Here is a 19,234-nt window from a genome sequence, read left to right on the forward strand (position 1 = left end):
TGTAAAATATAAGGAAATGTGTAAGTAAATATAACAGTGAAAAAACGGGTAGGGATGTGAAAGTGAAGGAAGTTAGTGGGGAGTTAAACAACATTATAATACACCAGTAACTGGTAACCCAAGCGAGATTTTTTATTTTTTTGTTTAAATCTACTTTTAGATATAGTTATGTATTATTATTATATTTATAATATAGCGTAAACATAATGAGTATTCATATTTTAGGTTTTATAACCACATATACATTATATGTATATGTATACATCTAATAATCAAACAAAGTTTAGTTCCATCGATGCTAATTAGAACAGCCAGGGAGTGGAGTTGGGGTTCCGGAATAGTTGGCCATCGATGTATAGTTTATCAACGACCATCATAGTCCGTTTACCCTCCTGCCTATTTTGTTTCATTATAGGAAACAGTACCTTTCGCCGCTCATTAATCTCTCTAGGGAATTGGTCATTCATTCCAAATGAGGTCCCTTTAAGCTCCCGTCCTTTACTTTTAACAAATACTTTTTGTTTAAAATGCTCAAATTTGGCGATAATAGGCAACAGACCCCGTTGTTGCCCCTACGGGCTCCAAGCCGATGTACCCGGTGAAAGGAGATGTTATTTACCGTCTCCTGAGGAATTTTTAACGATGTCGTCATAAATTTTTTTATCTCAACCTCTGGATTGTCAGAGGTGTTCTCGGATATACCTAAGAATATTAAATTATCCTGCATGCTACGGGATTGAACATCCAGAATAGTTTCTTTTAGCATTTTATTTTCCTTTTTAATGGTTTCTAACTCGGCTGAAACAGTCACGAGTGTAGCGTGTATCTCGGCATTGTTGCGTTGGAGATCATTTATTTGTTGGCTGAGGAATTCCATACTTACCTTAAATCCTTTCACCTCCTCGCAGATTAGGGAGAGGACCTCTAACTTTTTATTTATGGACTCCAGCATACTGACCGAGACCTCGGTAGTGGTTAGGTCGTGTCCGTCGCTGAGTCATTCTTTCTCTTTTTAGAGGGTTTCTTAGACGGTTTCTCGACGGAAGAGTCCTCCATCGCGCAGTTGTAAAAATAACCGTCAATGAAGCGTTCGAGGTCCTCCACGTTGGATGGTATTCCAAATCTGTCGGATGAAAGAGAAAAGAGAAAAGCCAAGATATATGATGGTTAAACTCGAATTAGTTTAGCATAATAGAGCTAGTTCTATCTTAGCAGCAGGGCGCTGCCATGTTGGGGTGTCCCGGTCTCGCTGTAGGTCTCGCGATAATCACAGCATCTCGCGCATGCGTCTCCAGCCCTTTTAATGTTTTAATGTGCCATTAATCAAAACTTCTTGTAGCCGGTTTTACTTGGAACAACCCACTTAAAAAGAAAACAGAAAGTAGCACTCTAATCCCCCTTCAGTCCTTCACTATGCAAACATAATTTAATTCAATCGAGCCTAATGATGCAAATGTATGTTATTTTTAGCTGAATTATATAATGGCCGAACATACTCATAAATATGGTGATGTCTATTCGGGGAAAACAATAGAGGACATTATGTAGGTTTACCTTGTCAATCCATTCTAAGCATTCACATTTTTAATTTTTAACAGAGGTTTTTGCTATTAAGTTCTTCTAAAGGGCATTTTTCTCAAACAACATGTGATTGAATCCTTGGTTGCTTGCCTTTAGGATTACTTATTGCCATTCTAAATACATCTATTTTTTTGCACCAATTCCCTTTAGGGTCATGGCTACGTATCAGGCTGTCCCAGCTGAATTTGGGTAGAAAATGGGGTCACTCTGAACTGGTCACCACACAATCACAAGGCACATATAGACAAACAACCATTCACATCTAAGGTAAATTTAGAGTCTTAAATTAACCTACCACTCATGTTTTTGGAATGTGAGAGATAACCCGGAGCATGGATTCAAACCCACAACCTGCAGTCGGTAAATATTTTTATGGATAAAAAAATAATAATTCTGTCTCTTGACATACTAAACAGTTCATACTGTAGTACTTGACTACATTATATTATATTTTGCAGTGTGGTGAATTCACATGCTGTGCAAGTCCCGTTGGTAAACAATACAAGTTTTTTCATATATGCAGTATGACTCAAAAATGTCCAAGGGATCTCTGGTTAAAATTTTCCAGCTTTGGTGGGACCAGTAGTTACTGTAGTAAGTAAGTGCGCAATTGAAAGAGGGTTTGAAGTCTAACATCTAATATTGCACTTCTCCTGCCCTGTTTTATTGTAAGAAATTATCCAACAATTATTTTATATTTGGCACCCACTGCTGGTCCTGACATTACCGCAAATCAAATTTTCTGAATGCATGATTCCATGACACCTGTGTGACAGTGCACACAGTTTCAGCAATATCCTGTACCGCTGAGTAGTGTGTGAAAGGATCATGCATGCCAGAATTACTTAAATGATGTGAGTGATCGTGAGGGAGAAGATTTTCGTTTTTAACAAAGTCGCTGGGGGTCGGTAAAGTCTCAGGATCACTTCAAAACAACGTAATGAAAAACTTTATACTTTAAAGCAGGGGTGTCAAACTCATATTAGCACAGGGGCTCAGAGGAAAATATATTATCAAGGGAGCTAGATCGGTAAAATAATGGTATATAACTTAAAAAAAATTGCCGTCAATTATACGCAGATTTTTGCTATTTGTGGGCCAGCCCTAAATTAAGGAGCTCAACTGTAATTGTTCCAAAAAAAAAAACACCAATGGAAATGGAACGCGGCAACACTTTGCCTGTATGAGTTCGGGACGTGTTAAATAAATCGACCTGTTTTGCATATATATATATATATTGTTGCATTGCTCATCTGAGGACTGCTTGTGAAATTACGCATTTAAATGTTTTGATTGTGACCAGCTGAGTAATTGGTCCGACATTACAATTTTTTTTTTTTACTTTACAAAATCGTTACGGGCCGGATTAAACCCCAATTGCGGGCTTGATCCGGCCCACGGGCCATATGTCTGACACCCCTGCTTTAAAGGTATGGTCCGAGGGATTTATTCTAGCCTGTCCGGGATGTTTATGGGCGGAAACTCAACGTTTTCCCTCCAGCCAAGACACGGAGGCAAGCTGCTATCAGTAACATATGCAAATTTTGCTGTGCAAATGAGCGCTCCTGATTGGTGGGCTAGTTTCATGCTGGTTCCTGGTTGGCTGCTTCCTTGAGTCACGGAGGCAAGCTACTATCAGTGGCATATGCAATTGTTGCTGTGTGAGCGCCCACTCCTAATTGTTGGGCTGTTTCCGCGGACGTTTTAGGAGTTTGAGTCCTGTGTCTTGTCTTGTCTGCATATGCAAATGCAGCTGTGGAAAAACGCGCGCTCCTGATTGGTGGGCTGCTTTCACGCACATTCCTGGTTGGCTGCTTCTTTGAGCATCATTTTTTTTCAACAAAGCATGATCTCCGATTACTGTTGCTGTTTTAGATTTTGAAAGAGCTTCACTTCTTTCATCATTCTTGCCCAATATGAAACGTGGTATTGAATTGGATCCTGAAATGCATTCCAGCTGCTGCAGTGCATTTCTCAGCTCACTGATTCTCCAGATGGCAAGTACCTTTAGTGCTCAGCATCCCTGTCTCTGGCTGCGAGATCTCTTCTGCGCACCATTGAACTGAAGCAGACGCACTTTTGTCGCTGTACTTTTAATGGACTTAATTTGAAACACATGATCAGGACAGCATAGACAGTGCTCTTGCCCTCACAATGGAGAGATAATGACACTTCTTGTACATATGTGATTATCTAATCACTGAAAAGGTAAAAATATGAGTATATATATATATATATATATATATATATATATATATATATATATATATATATATATATATATACATATATACATACACATACATACAAATATATATATATATATATATATATATATATATATATATATATATATATATATATATATATACTCATATTTTTACCTTTTCAGTGATTAGATAATCACATATGTACAAGAAGTGTCATATATATATATATATATATATACACACACACACACATATACATAACAATACGTGTATCTGTATTGAATCGTTCGATACGGGGGTTACAGTTCGGCACGCACTGAATTGAGCAATACGCAAGACTTTATGACGACGCGGAGCTATACTTGTCTACTCCACCTTTTTATATGCTGCGTTGTGCGCCTGCGTTTCTCCACTCTCTTCATGTGTGTTGTGTTCATGACGTCTCAGTCATGCCTGAATATACTGTACATAGTGTATTCGAGTGTGCCAACGGTCGCTCCTGATTGGGCGACTGTGCGAATACCTGCTCCTGATTGAGCGAGTGATTTCCCGCTCAAAAGCGTGCCATGGACAAAATAGGTGTGACAATCACACACTGCTAAACTACGTCAACGGTGCGCCTAATAATGAGGTGCGTCTTTTGTGTGCACTGAGTTTTAAAATCTGTAAATGTTGTTGTGTTACTTCGGTAAGCGCTCCGCTTGACTGACTGTGTGGGAACATTTCCGCGGACACCTTGCCTATATACAAGAAATTTGGCCCTGGTTGAGGACTGGCAGGCATGATGAAAAATCAAAAGACTCAACTGAACTTTTGCTTTAAGAAACTGACACCTATGATGATTAGACTGGGAAGCAGCACAATTTGTGAATGGATTGGGCATTGCTTGGGCTGTCTGCTTGCTTGTTTCAGCTCATGCGCTAAAGCAAAAACAAATTTTTTGACTGAAAACTTTTTATTCTTAAAATGCGGTCAAATTTTGCAGTGCCGTGAGGTGCACACTGATTCTTTTTAAATAATATTGTATATGACAAGTATATATAGCTTGTCTAAACAGGGAGATTTTCAAACACAAAATATAAAGGCAGAAAACTCAGTTTTCAATCAGTGGGTGTCAAGAATAAGGGGGGGGGGGGGCACTTGGTGATTAAAAAAAAACAAAAAACAAAAAAAAACGTAAGGAATACTCCTGCATTTTGTATTCAATGGCACTGACCAAGTTAAATTGTATTGTAACTCTTGAGTGTCATCATCTGCTGCCTGAGCCTCAATACTGTAAAAGCATCTATTTAAACAAGTAGAGCTACTCTTCTTTACCATGTTATTAGAGTAGCCAAACCTTCTAAAATCAAACTAAATATTTGCCGTTTTACTGATGAGCTTTGCCGAAAAACTCTCGGGCTTCATATTGGCAACCTTGGCAATGGAAAGACCAGGATATTGTGGCCAACTAGCCACACGGGAAAAGAAAAGGCCACCTCCAATTTTGAAAAACAAACATGATCAGATTAAGTTTTGCCTTTAAAATCTGCTTCCCATTAATTTAATGCAATGGTTTGTTTTTCTTTAGAGCAAATAAGAGTAATGAGTTTAAATGCTGAGCAAAGCAGACCGAATATGCATCAATGTACCTTTAAAAAATAAACTAAAACTAAAACATTGGTTCAAACCAGACCACTGAACTACAAGTGTGAGCACGGATACTGTGGAAAGTAGAGAGACTTTCCCAAGACAGCCTCAATTTTATTATCCTAACCTCTGTGTACTGTGCGCGCACCATTAATCATAGCAAACCAGCCGTCCAGTCGCCTGCTCATGTCAAGATTATGCCAACAAAAGCTGTTTGATCGTGCACACCAGGAAATATGTTATTGTCCACTTAAGTACAAGTGATAAAAGTAACTTATAGTAATTGTATGTGACAAAACAATCTATAATGCAAGAGACGTCCACATATCTTTTGACTCTTTCATGCATGAGCCTTCCAATTTACAAAAACAATGCCATGATGTTACAATCCCTCTCAATTATGATGACATTTAATGTCATGATAGGTTTTTTTTTCCACAATATGTGCAGTTTTCATATTATTAAACAAGATTTGTTTGATTAATTGTAAATACAAGACATTCATACTTTGTCAATTCCCACTTCAACTGCCACATACAGTACCTTGGTCACATGTAAGTTAACACTGTTGACATCTGAGGCATTAGCACCGTGATTCCAGCATTTCACCTTTATTATTTGCAAATAATACAACAAACTAAGAAGCACATGCAGTGGTACTGACCTTTCTACCTCCCTGTTTTCTGCAATAATGTATTGTTATCACTGCAAAATAGAGCATACCGACTGCCGGTAGAAAACAGCGTGTTTGTAAAGCCTTCCACATGCACCATGGCAATCTCATGGGACTTGATGATGGCACAGATAAATAAATAAAAAAGTCCTGCAGAGACCCCCTGTCACAAATTGGTTGCTTTTTTGTTTGTGTGAGAGAATGTCTCTTTCTGTTTTCCCTTTTCATAGTAGAACTTTCACTAATGATGTGAGCTAAAGAAATGTATGATTTGTATCCTCACTAGCAATGTCTGTGGCAGTTGTTATATTTAGAAGATGGAGTTGAATTTTCACAGTTAAAAAGTAGCCTTTATGTATTTGCAATAGAAACCAGCAGCAGTTAGCTCTTTGCTGTGTATGTGGGAGCAGGTTGGGCTTTTTTTTGAAATTCTGTCATTTTGCGCCCAAAGGGACATGTCCACATCACTGCAACCGTTGATTTCCTCATTGAACTTAAAGGAAGTAGGGCTGTAGAAAAGTAATTTATTATCATCCACTTTTTCATTTCATTTTCATCTCACAAACTAATTAAAGGTAGTTAATTGCAAGAGCAAAATATATTAAATGCCTTTTCATCCAAATCAAAACTGTCAAATCAACATCAAAGTCTTCAGTGACTTGTATGCAAGCTTCACTCTGAGACTAGCCTTAAAATTAAATCTAATTCCATCTGTATTTGATTCAACTCAGTTCATATGGAGATTTGTTTTCTGTAAAGAGGCTGTGTCAAGCAAAATCAAATACAGACCAAAGCTTAAAATAATCAACTGTAGGACGTAATCCCGAATGACATTGAATGGGATCCACTAACTGTAACCCCTATGTGAAGAATATTGTGTGAAATCCTTTTTGTAATGCACTTGTGTATGAAGTACTTTGCAATATATAACAGCTAAAGGTGATTGGGTACCGTGGGTGATCTTAGAATAAATCGATTGATAACCCTGTGACATAAAATATATTCAATTTGTATAAATTCATAATTTTTCCTGCTTTAATCTAACATACCATTTTAATGTACCAAGAGTATATATATATATATATATATTGGTCATGATTTCTAGCTTCTTACATACTCTATACATTACTGTACGTGTTTTGAGTAATAGAAATTACATCTATAAGGGTTTGAAAGAAACTGCTATGGCAGTAGTACTAGATAAGAAGAAGTATATTTTTTGGGCAATATGGGTGCCCTGTGGCACTCCATGCCTCTCACGGGCGAGTCTGGCTACTATGTCAGATTTGATTGCATAAGACTTCTATTTTGGGGAACACAATTGTTTATTGTTTGTGGCAGATCTTGTGACGTGTGTGGTGTGCTGTATTGTTCATCTTGAAGTACACACAAGAACAATTTGTACACATAATGATTTTTAATTGTTATGTGTTGGCTCTGCCTTAATTTAAAAAAAAATGATTATGTTGTTAAAAACCTGTCTATCTACTTTAGCAGGTGCAATGGATATGTAATATTTATATGTAAAGTATATAAGATTTGTAAACAGTTATTTGCTCACCAACACACACATCTATTTTGCATGATCATTGGAGTTTGTTTAATGATATCAAGCGTCAAATTAGATGTGTATTTTGTAGTAATGTTGATTTGCAAGCCACTTTATAATTTATTCTGTAATCTGTAAAAGTATTGATAAAGTATTTAATGAAATTTACAAAGTTGTCATTTAAAAAAATATGCCACTTTGAACCGTGCTGTCCAAATAGCACATACACTTTGTATTAGCTGTGTACGATATTGTATTTTTTGGGGTGATAAAAATTTGAAATATCGCGAAATTGACAGTAGGGATGTGACCACATAATTCGGAACATCATACGTGATCGTTTCCATTTGGACGTACAAGTGTCGTTTTCTGCTGCATAACAACAATGTCAGAGCGTGTGAGTAGCCAGTTCTGTCAGGTCTTCGGCAAAGTGGGAGGGAGCTACCTTTGTCGTGTGGAGGTTGTTTGGTTGCAAGTGGTCAGATATGATGCAAAAATACAATAATTTGCAAATTGTGCAGGAAAACTGTTACCATTAACTCTTTCACTGCCAGACGTTTTCAGAAACAGGATGTCCCCAGTGCCAGCCGATTTAAGCATTTTGACTGATCTTTCAAGGTCCACAGAAAATGTTGTGTTTGGACTATGGAAACACACATACTACCAAATGAAAGATTGGACTCTCATCTTTCATCAGAAAGCGTTTTAGCGTTGGTCGATGCTTTTGGTCTTTGAAAAAAACGGCTCGGGCGTGAGCTCCTCGCAACCGGTCGCCATTTTTCCTTTGTTTTCCATTCTGATCTCCTGCTCGACGCTCTAGCTCCGCCTCTACTGACGCCCACCCGATCTTGTCAAAAGAGAGTCATCGCTGCCCTCTAGGGGCCAAAAATAGTCATTAGGCACAACAGACCTCCTTGAAACTTTCACAACAGATGCGGAAGGCTTGCCAGCACCCGTTTCAAAAAAAAAATAATTAAAAAATTGGATGACGTCTTTTAACGTCATTGGCAGCCCTCCGTAGGTTTTTATTTGACGTCTTTTAACGTCAGTGGCAGTGAAAGTTAAGAGGATGCGCAGGCTAAAGACACGCGAGGAGGACATGAAAACTGCTTGTGTTTTTCCGCATAAAAGGGACAAAAGTTTCAACCGAACATTGTTGGAGCACTACTCATGACCAAAAAAATGTATTAAAAAAGCAGACAGTGGTTGGATAATTCTGAAGTGTTCGCGTATTGTTTGGCCAAGATAAACAATGGTGGTTATTTTACTGTGACTGGCAACTCGCCACCTAGTTGACATGACTTTGTGATGCTAACTGGTCGCTAAGCTAAGTGCTCTCGAAGAGACGGCGATCCTGCAGCAGCCTAAACGTACAAATTTGTGTTATTCATAACTGCTTGTTAATGTCTACAAGCAATCAAGCATTCAACGGCAGGCCAAGAATCTCTCGCTCCTCTGATTGACCAATCGGAGACATTGACAGCGAAATAACGCTCGCAGGAGAGTTGCTTCTGGTTACGTCAAAATAACCACTGAACTAAACAAAAATTGTTCAATGTTTGTGAAAGACATTTTTCAGCAACACACTTGCCTGTGATGTACAAAGCATGACGCCACAAACTGGCTGCTACCGTATTATTGGTGACGTTTTTTGCCTCTACAACACGAGGATCAATCACACAGGAGAAAATTGGAAAATTATGGACTTTCTTGACTGCAATTTGCCACTGACTTCTGTATGGAGCCACAGCACTGACAATAAGATTTATTAAAATAAGATTATTGAGAAAAAAAAAATGTTCATTGTGGAAAAAGCTACATTGACATTGACATTGAGTATTGGCATTGTAAAAGGTTGTATTGAAAAATAAAATACAGACATTAAAAAACACGATTTTCTTTAAGCTTATTTTTTTGTCTTTTTTAATGCCAATCCGTCCGTCCGTCCGTCTTCTTCCGCTTATCCGGGGTCGGGTCGCGGGGGCAGCAGCTTTAGCAGGGAAGCCCAGACTTCCCTCTCCCCAGCCACTTCAGCCAGCTCATCCGACGGGACCCCAAGGCGTTCCCAGGACAGCCGAGAGACATAGTCTCTCCAGCGTGTCCTGGGTCGTCCCCGGGGCCTCCTGCCGGTAGGACATGCCCGGAACACCTCCCCAGGGAGGCGTCCAGGAGGCATCCGAACCAGATGCCCGAGCCACCTCAACTGGTTCCTCTCAACGTGGAGGAGCAGCGACTCGACGCTGAGTCCCTCTCGGATGACCGAGCTTCTCACCCTATCTCTAAGGGAGAGCCCGGCTACCCTGCGGAGGAAACTCATTTTGGCCGCTTGTATCCGGGATCTTGTTCTTTCGGTCACGACCCACAGCTCGTGACCATAGGTGAGGGTAGGAACGTAGATCGACCGGTAAATCGAGAGCTTTGCCATCACTGCAGACGCACCGATCCGCCTGTCGATCTCCCGCTCTAACCTACCCTCACTCGTGAACAAGACCCCAAGATACTTGAACTCCTCCACTTGGGGCAGGCCCTCCTCCCCGACCCGGAGAGGTCACTCCACCCTTTTCTGACTGAGGACCATGGTCTCGGATTTGGAGGTGCTGATCCTCATCCCAACCGCTTCACACTCGGCTGCGAACCGCTCCAGTGAGAGCTGGAGGTCACGGCTTGAAGAAGCCAACAGCACCACATCATCTGCAAAAAGCAGAGATGCAATGCTGAGGCCACCAAACCGGACCCCCTCAACGCCTCGGCTACGCCTAGAAATTCTGTCCATAAAAGTTATGAACAGAATCGGTGACAAAGGGCAACCTTGGCGGAGTCCAACCCTCACCGGAAACAAATTCGACTTACTGCCAATCTGCAGTTTTTTTATACTCTGTTTTTTTTCGAGTGTCACAGGTTTTCAGTTTCACTTCTTTTTTTTCAGTTTCCACTTATCGCCAGTGTTTTTAAGTGGGGGGCGGGGTTGTAGTTGGGGGCGGGGCTTTGACCGCGAGAACGCCTTCCAGCTTTTCAGAAGAGGGGAGCGCACCCTTTGTTGCCTAAAGGCAATACTCATGGATACAAGTTCACCAGGAACTTCTAAACCGCCTGTAAGCCACAAGGTTATATGTGGTTATATATGTTCCTTGTGGCATTTGTGGAAAATTGAAACTGAAAACCTGTGACACCCGGAAAAAAAGAGAGTGTAAACAAAATCTGCAGATTGGCATTGAAAAAGACATCATAATACAAAAAAAGATGCTTAAAGAAAAGTGTTTTTTTATGTCTGTATTTTATTTTTCAATACAACCTTTTACAAGGCCAATACTTGTTTTCCAATGCCAATACTTGTTTCAATGTCAATGCAGCTTTTTCCACAATGACAATTTTTTTTTTCCAATACCAAATCTTATTGTCAGTGTTGTGGCTCCATACTTGTGAAGGTTTGTTTTCTTTGTATTTGTTGACTAAATGTGCTTTACATGCTTTAAGCAGTTATGTTATAATTTAGGCCTCACAGAGAAAACACTACCTGTCCTGTTTTTATTTCCATTTAATTTCATTACGGTTGCTATATTTTGACATTATATATATATATATATATATATATATATATATATATATATATATATATATATATCCATCCATCCATATTTTTAAATATCTAACTGTCCACACAAGACGTCAACAATTAGATAAACTTCAAGAATATGATGCCTGCTCTTCCTGAATAAACATGTACAATTAAGTCAGTCGCCAAATTCCTAGTCGTATGGCAGCTGAGTGACCATGCATTTGATTTATCTGTATGAGTAGGAAACTATAAAGCATACTGTGTGACAGCTCAGAGGTTTTAAAATCCAGGATGTCAATGAACTGATGAAAAGAGTGTGGAGGCTGTGCCTGCTGGTCCATATGTCACTGTCCAAAGAGATGAGGTGTCCTGTGTGCTTCAGTGTTACATCATTCCAAATGCTCCAGCAGGGAACCTTTTTATACAGAAGGTAGAAGAATCAGAGAGCCAATTCAGGGCATATCAGATGCTCATGGGTTACCGTGACACTTCAACTTCACAAAAGTCTTTACAAATGTATGCTTCCAGCTAACACAGAATCCATTCCTTAACCTCCGGGATAAATGGAAATACAGCAAGGGTATCCTCATGTTTCTCAAAAGCCCTCAAGTCATTCACTGTACATTTTAATCAAACAATGGCTACATATCAGGAAAAAAAAGAAAAAAGTCTGTTACATTCAAGGTCCGTTCAGACCATGAGAAGCTACATAACCTGTGACCCACTCACAAGGGTTGCTACAATATTGACCTTTAATTATAAAAGGTGCTTTTTACTTTGCTACCATCAGCATTTTTTTAAATTTGGTGTTTACGTGCTGCTCTTCTTCTTTTTTTTACCATGACTTTATACCAGCCAAGTTGTGTGTACTTTAACGGTGAATTGTGCAGTTAAAAAAGATAATATTAAAGCTTTTTCATGCTCCACCAATGCCCAAATAAGTACGAAGAGCCCTGACTGTTTTACTCTGACTACACCTAGCAGCTTTTATCTTCCCTTTTTAGTAGAGTGTGCGGACACTCACACGCCACAGTTTCTTTGGGGAGGGGATTATTATTATTATTATTATTTTACCTCATTTGAAGTCATGTCTTTTTTTTTCAACTGTGGCTGTCGCTTTAAGATCGTGCACGTACGCACACCATGAACGAGCCTGACACAGATGTTGCAGTTACTCTTTGGGCTAAAGGTGGTAGTCGCGAGTAAAAAAGTGCCAAACTGTACAAAGATCCTTCAAGACATTGAAAGACTTGAAAACTGAAAAGTGAATTTTGTTATTGTTTTTCTCAGGCATTTTGCTGCTTTAGAATTTAAAATTTTCTTTACAAAAGGTATTTATTATTACCATGTTCATTTTCACAAACTAACCTGTAGCCTAATAATGCAATACTACTTTTATTTCATGTGTAATGTAATTTTTCTTTCATATTTAAAAAAATAAATAACTAAATCGTGATAAAATCTAAATTGTGATTTAATCATTTAAAAAATCGTATTATTCTGTTTTTGCCAGATAGCCCACCCCTAAATGGTATATGTGCCCCGACTAGTTTACACACTTGGGCGGCGTGGCTCAGTGTCATCTCCCAACGCAGAAGTTGTGGGTTTTGATCCCATGCCATTGTGACCACGTCTAGAGCAAGATACTGAGCCCCCAGTTACTCCTGATGCTGCGTCATCAGTAGGTAAATGAGTAGTTAAATGTAAAGTGCTTTGAGGGCTTTGCAAGGTGGAAAAGTGCTTTATAAATGAAGTACCATTTACCATTTTACACACGACATTCTGATAATAATAATATATTATATTCATATTGTGTTTGTGGAATATGAGTTAAGCAGCAAAATCTAGCTGTTTTAGCTATCTTAGTTGACATCTATTTTGCTACTTGCTGTTGACTGAAAATGACATCACAAGTTGCTCAGGGTTCAGGTAATGAATGACCTGTCACGGCACAGCTTCAGAAAACAGGTTGACGTCCCCTTTAACTATACAGACAAGTACAATTAAATTCCAAATATAAGTTATTTATGATAAGATGAACACATACAATCTTTAAAATAAAATTATGGTCTATTACCAAGGTGACACACCAAATGCATCTTATTGTTACCATAAATATTTCACACAAGTGTTAAAGTCAAAATTTAGTCAAGGTAAAATGTGAAACCAACAAGTTGTGAATTCACTGAATTGCGGCCGAATTTCTATCTGCAACTCCTGGTGATATTCTTCCCTTTTTACATTTATTTATCTTCTCTTCATAGCTACAGTATTGTTGAAACTGGCCTTTCTTTCAAAATATCGTACGTGTCACATGAAATGAAACGAAAAGTTTGACACATTCCTAGATTTAATAATTTCCTCAATGTTGGTGGGATTTACGTTGCACATTAAGTGCCCATTTTCATTGTTTAATATTTACAATAAATGTGCTTTGAAGTGATACATAGTCCTAAGCTTGGAGGTACTAAAAACCTGGAACAACCTGCAATTGTACATGTACAAAATGCATGTAAATAATACCCCAGGTGTCATCATTAGGCAGCAAAATTAAATACGTATATACTAAGAATATTTAATAGATGGTTTAGTTTGGTCTGAACAACTCTTCCCACCGTAGATTGAAATGAATTGGCATTACTCCACTAGTCACCATCAGCAAACATTGTAATTTTTGGAATCGTCTCTAGACCTCTAACTGTCTGACATGTAGACTTTATTTTAAAAACCCTTTGTAAGCAGATATTATTAAATTTATAGCATTCACTGATTGCAATTGTATGGAATTACAAAGATTATGTATAAGTGGCTATATTTCAGTTTTTAATTATCATAATTATAATGTACTCCTCTCCCTCTAATAGCGAGGGGGAGCAAAATACAATTATCTATGACAGTATGCATGCTTGAATGGGCAGTTGATAATGATGATAGCAATTCAGTGCGGATAATAGTTTGCAACCCCAGACTAACCTCTATTCTGGAATCACCTGGCCATGACTCAAGATTGTTTAAATTTTTAAATTAGCTACTCTAATTTGAGGCCACATTCATATAGAACCATACATTTTTCTTACTAACTTTTAATTTTTCTTGTTTTAACTCTCTTATCTACAGCTGTACAGCTCGTTAGACTTTGGGAGAAAATGGCAGCTTGTCCATGAACATGTTACCCCTACTAGATTCTATTGGTGAGTCAACCTTTTTTTGCTTCACTTTATTCTTTCCATTCCTCTCTGACAAAGTTCTGCTTATATGTGGGAATGCTGATACTCTCATTTGTATTCTTTGTCACAGTAAAAATGGTATTAATGCATGACTGACTTTTGACTTTGAATTTGCTAATCTTGATACAATTAGCCAGGTATTAATCTTTTCCTTCAACATCATATCTGATGGCCTTCTACTTAATTTATCATACTGTATATATCTTATAGTTGGCATCTAATGAATAAATTAACGACATATATTAACTAATTTTCTCCCCAAAACGTATAAATATGTTCAATTTTAAATGTTTTAAGTTTCCCAAAGACATATTTATATGTTTTTTTATGTTTGTTTTTTATGCTAGGGCATTGATGCCTCTCAACTGCAGAGAACGGTTGAAGCAATGGTAGTTATTACAAAAACGGCCAACAGGTTGCAGTAGAGTATAAGAGATCAACAGGGCTATGTTGCAACAAGCTCTTTTTGTTTTAAACAGGCTTGTGAATTATGATGAAACTTAGCTATAGTCTAATGCTAATTGCTTCAAAACAGAAACAGTTAGAAATATACTTTTTTTCCTGATGAAAGAAGAGACTCATCTTTCTTTTGGTAGGTTCCATGTTTTTATAGAAATAGAACAGAATATTCTGTGGGTTTTGCAAAATTAGTCAAAATCCAGTAAAACAACCTGGAGTGAAGGGGGTTGCTTCAGTAAAAAAGGGCTGGGAGTGAATGAGTTAACAGTATTTTTTTCCCACAATGACCTCAGACTCCAAGATAGTTAGTGTCACACCGAGGCTATTAACACAGACTGAGTGTGGTGTCCCCTTATCACCCACAAAGTTGTGCCTGTATGTTCATTACTTTATACCAGTGTTTTCCCCAACATTTACTGAGCCAAATTTAAAAACATCCCTCAGCACACCACCAAACCACCAAACAATAAATGTAAATGGGTTAATTACCTTACTTTCTGCCATATGTGGAAGATCACTGCCACTATATGTCACCGACATAGACAGTTGACCAAAGATGTATTAAACATTTTAGTAAAAGAATAATCTACGGACCAATTAAGTGAATTTGGAAAATTTCCTGTGGCACACCTGATGATCTCTCACCGCAAACTAATTATCCATGACACACTGGGTGGGAAATCAATGCTTATGTTGCATTTTACTGAAGGCAAGCAGGCGTGGATTTGTTGTGTTAATTTTCATTCAGATTAATTTATAAATATAATCTTATACAGTATTCCTCATTCCACAGAAAACACTTTTATTCAGTTCATGGTCCTTTATTCATTACCATCTTGTGTCAAATAATTCTGTGATCCGTCTGTTATCTTCACCCAGGTCTGTGTCAGGTCTAGACAAGGAGTCAGATCTTGTCCACATGGAGGCCCACACGGCGGATGGAAGTGAGTTTATGCTACACATGCATTCATAATAATAATAATAGTAATAATAATTGGTGGATATGTTTATGCAAACGAGCGAGTGACATTGCTGTCATGTAGCTGAATATCAGCATTGTTGCATGCCTATATAACAGTCAGGCTGCGATTTCATTTGTGGCAGTTATTCACTATGGAATTCAAGTACTTATTTGAACCCACCACAAAAGGAGCGGGATTAGACTAAGAAACAGTCAGAATGCATTAAAATGTCAATCACATGCCTGCAGAAATGTAAATTTGTCCTCATTTGACATCCGGTACACAAAACATTGAATGCAGCACTAAAAAAACAAGTTGTAGAATGTGAGACATTGAAATGGGTTAGATTACAAATTAGCATCACAATCAAATTTACTGGACTGGTTTGGCTTTCTATGTTATCCTTTACTGTGCTTTGGCTTACTTGTAGCCTATTATGGTCCTCCCTTAACAGTATGCATATTTTGGTAACATTACATCACAATTTATTTATTTTCAATATACAGATGTGCAATATATCACGTGCAGAGCACAGATGTGTACAGAAGCCAACAGGAACTACCCCTTCCCTGGATACATTGACATCAGTTCATTGGTAGTTCAGGATGACTACATATTCATACAGGTGGGTATTAAAGGACCTTGATATTTTTGTTTTTGTTTTGTTTTAGGATGTAGAGGTTTATTTGTATCAATAGGGAGCACAAGTTATATACCACAATGTTTTGGCTATAAGGCAATATACATATATAATAATAATAATAATATTAATAATAATAATCAACAACAACAGGAGCCAATACTAATTGTTATTCCATCATATATTAGTCTGTGGCCTAAGGGCTCAGCTTGCAAATGTCACATGACCAAACCAAGAAAACAGGTCAGGCTTTGGAGAACACCGGCTAGGAATTTGGACACAGCATGTCATTTTCAGTTAATAGCAAAATGGCAGCCCCTTGAGATGATGTTGCTGCTTAATTCATATTCCACAAACAGAATATTAATCAGAATACAGTGTATAGTATCTCAAAAGATGATTCGATATGGCTTTTGATACATGTGGTGTGCATGGTTATTATAGTTTAGTTTTGGAATTTCATTTTAGTTTAGTTTAAATTTAGTTTTCAGGGTGATTCTTTTAGTTTTTATTAGTTTGTTTTTTTAAGGCTTGATTTTAGTTTGGTTTTATATAGTTTCAGTATTAGTTTTTTCTTTTTTTTTTTAAATGTGTATTAGTTGTGTGCAATATTTAATAAGCACCATGGTAAAATAAAAAAAAAGTAACACATTTCTTACCTACCGTTGCATTTCGGCTGAGTTAAATGAAAAGCATGTGAGCCGAGCCATCGGGGCCAAAAGTCAAGCATGCAAAATTGTCGCCTAGGAGCGATGTCATCTGAAGGTGTTTTTCTATTGGCTGCTGCTAGATGACATCACTTCCGAGTGACACACTTTCAAACATCTTTATTCCAGTTAATATCAAAATAAATATACTTAAAATCATATTTAAAATCGTCCCCAAAGGCTCATGTATTAAATTAATTAGCTATCAAAGACTAAAACAAAGGACTATAATTGCTATAATTATAGTTAGTTTTGAAAACATAAAATGTAGTTTCAGTTCATTTTCATTTTTAAAAAGCATTTTTGCTTTTATTTTATTTTGTTAACAATTTATTTTATTTTTTTTAAGTTTTCGTTTTTTCGTTAGTTTGCGTTAACTAAAATAACCTTGGTGGTTTGAAACATTCAAGAACAGTTCAATTTGAAAGCAACTCGATTAGATTCGGTTCGACTCAGTGGAATTCTAATTTGATTGGATATGGTACAAGGTATGAGACGGTATGTTGCAATGACTTATTTGTTATCATTTTACATACATTTGAATGAACTTCTCAGTACCATAAATGCGCCATTTCCTTCTAAGATATATCTTTCCAGTTGAAGACTATTCAATACGTAGTGGAACAATTCGATTTGATTCAATTTGACACATTTTGCATCTTTTAAATTAAAAAAATATTTTCCAGTTCAAACCGTTTTTGTTTACACCCATAGTTTTGGAGAAGTGGGGACACATGGAGCATATTAGTGTGTGTTTGTGTGTGTGTGTGTGTGTGTGTGTGTGTGTGTGTGTGTGTGTGTGTGTGTGTGTGTGCGTGTGTGTGTGTGTGTGTGTGGCGTGCGTGCGTGCATGTATGTGCGTGTGTGTATAGTTTATGGTTTACTTGACTTCCCCTTTAAATAAAATTGCACTTGCATACACACAAATGGGCAGTTTAATGTATGTTTTTTTTAATGGTGTAACAAATCAGAGAACAATGAGGTCTGAGCTGAGATTCAAACGCAAAACTTGTGGTAATGCACTCCATGCACTATCCAAGTGTAATATTGTTCCTTCCCCTCCAAATCAATATGTGAATTCAATATTCGTTGGACCCTAGGTGGAATGTTTTAATATGTTATTAGTTTAAAAACTTAGGAACATACAGAACTTTGTGCTTAATGCAAGTATTTTATTATTTATCTATGCTCATACATTTTCATTGCCTTGTTTGTTCAATTAATCATGATTAGTGTGACGGACACATTTGAAATGGTAATGCTGGAAACTCAAAGTAACACAGATGCAATTTATTGTCTGTACTGTATTGTAATTTCCACTACATCATGATTATTATGTATTATGACAATGGGCAAATGAGGTTTCATACATTTTTGTTCAACAGCAAAAGGCAGTATAATTACATAGGCAGTTTTGTTCAGTCTAACTTTATACTGTTCTGTTGGTGTTTGTTAAAGAGAGGCCCACGCTGTATTAACGTACCCTGAGCGGTGGGGAATCAATCATAGCAATTCCTTTTAAAGTTCAAACTGCCTCTGGTTATCTCCCAATCGATCTCCTGCTCTTTCCCTCGATTGCATGTAGGACTGTTTCTGCAGTATTCACCAAATACACTCTATGTTTCTGCTAGGTCCTCGTGGCTACGAGCTCTTTTTTGTATCATTCTATGCAATTTTGTTCATTTACTACGCCAGGCGAAGAATAACTTGCTATAGGACATTACTGTGGGTGTCACTTCTTCCTAGTCAAGCTTGGCTTCACTGTAAGTTTGAAGGGTTTCCGCCAAAACACATTTTATCAAATATGTTGAGTCTTTCATGGCTTCTGGGCAAATTACAAATATTCGACATTGTGTGTGTGATTTGTTGCTGCATAACAATAGCCTGAACAAGGCTATTGACTGGCAGCCCAAATCCGATTTTTAGCCCATCCAGATTTAACGTGGATGGCTATTTTGTAGTGTGAACAGTCACAAAGCACATGAAATGCGATTTTTGCGGGACGGATTGAAACATGTGGGAGGTAGTTTCATATCTGATT

At 37.7% G+C, this 19,234-nt stretch overlaps 1 protein-coding gene across 5 annotated transcripts in view; it reads left to right on the forward strand.

Annotated features, from left to right (window-relative positions):
- sorcs3a (sortilin related VPS10 domain containing receptor 3a) overlaps positions 1-19,234 on the forward strand; it is a 300,196-nt gene that overhangs the window by 198,203 nt on the left and 82,759 nt on the right. For all 5 annotated transcript variants that reach the window (XM_077570516.1, XM_077570517.1, XM_077570515.1 and 2 more), the window contains 3 exons: positions 14,316-14,389; positions 15,764-15,828; positions 16,353-16,471. In XM_077570516.1, the coding sequence (XP_077426642.1) occupies positions 14,316-14,389; positions 15,764-15,828; positions 16,353-16,471 (258 nt within the window). The remainder of the gene's footprint in view (positions 1-14,315; positions 14,390-15,763; positions 15,829-16,352; positions 16,472-19,234) is intronic.

This window comes from Vanacampus margaritifer, chromosome 7 (genome assembly GCF_051991255.1).
Source record: "Vanacampus margaritifer isolate UIUO_Vmar chromosome 7, RoL_Vmar_1.0, whole genome shotgun sequence".
NCBI classification, from domain to species: domain Eukaryota; kingdom Metazoa; phylum Chordata; class Actinopteri; order Syngnathiformes; family Syngnathidae; genus Vanacampus; species Vanacampus margaritifer.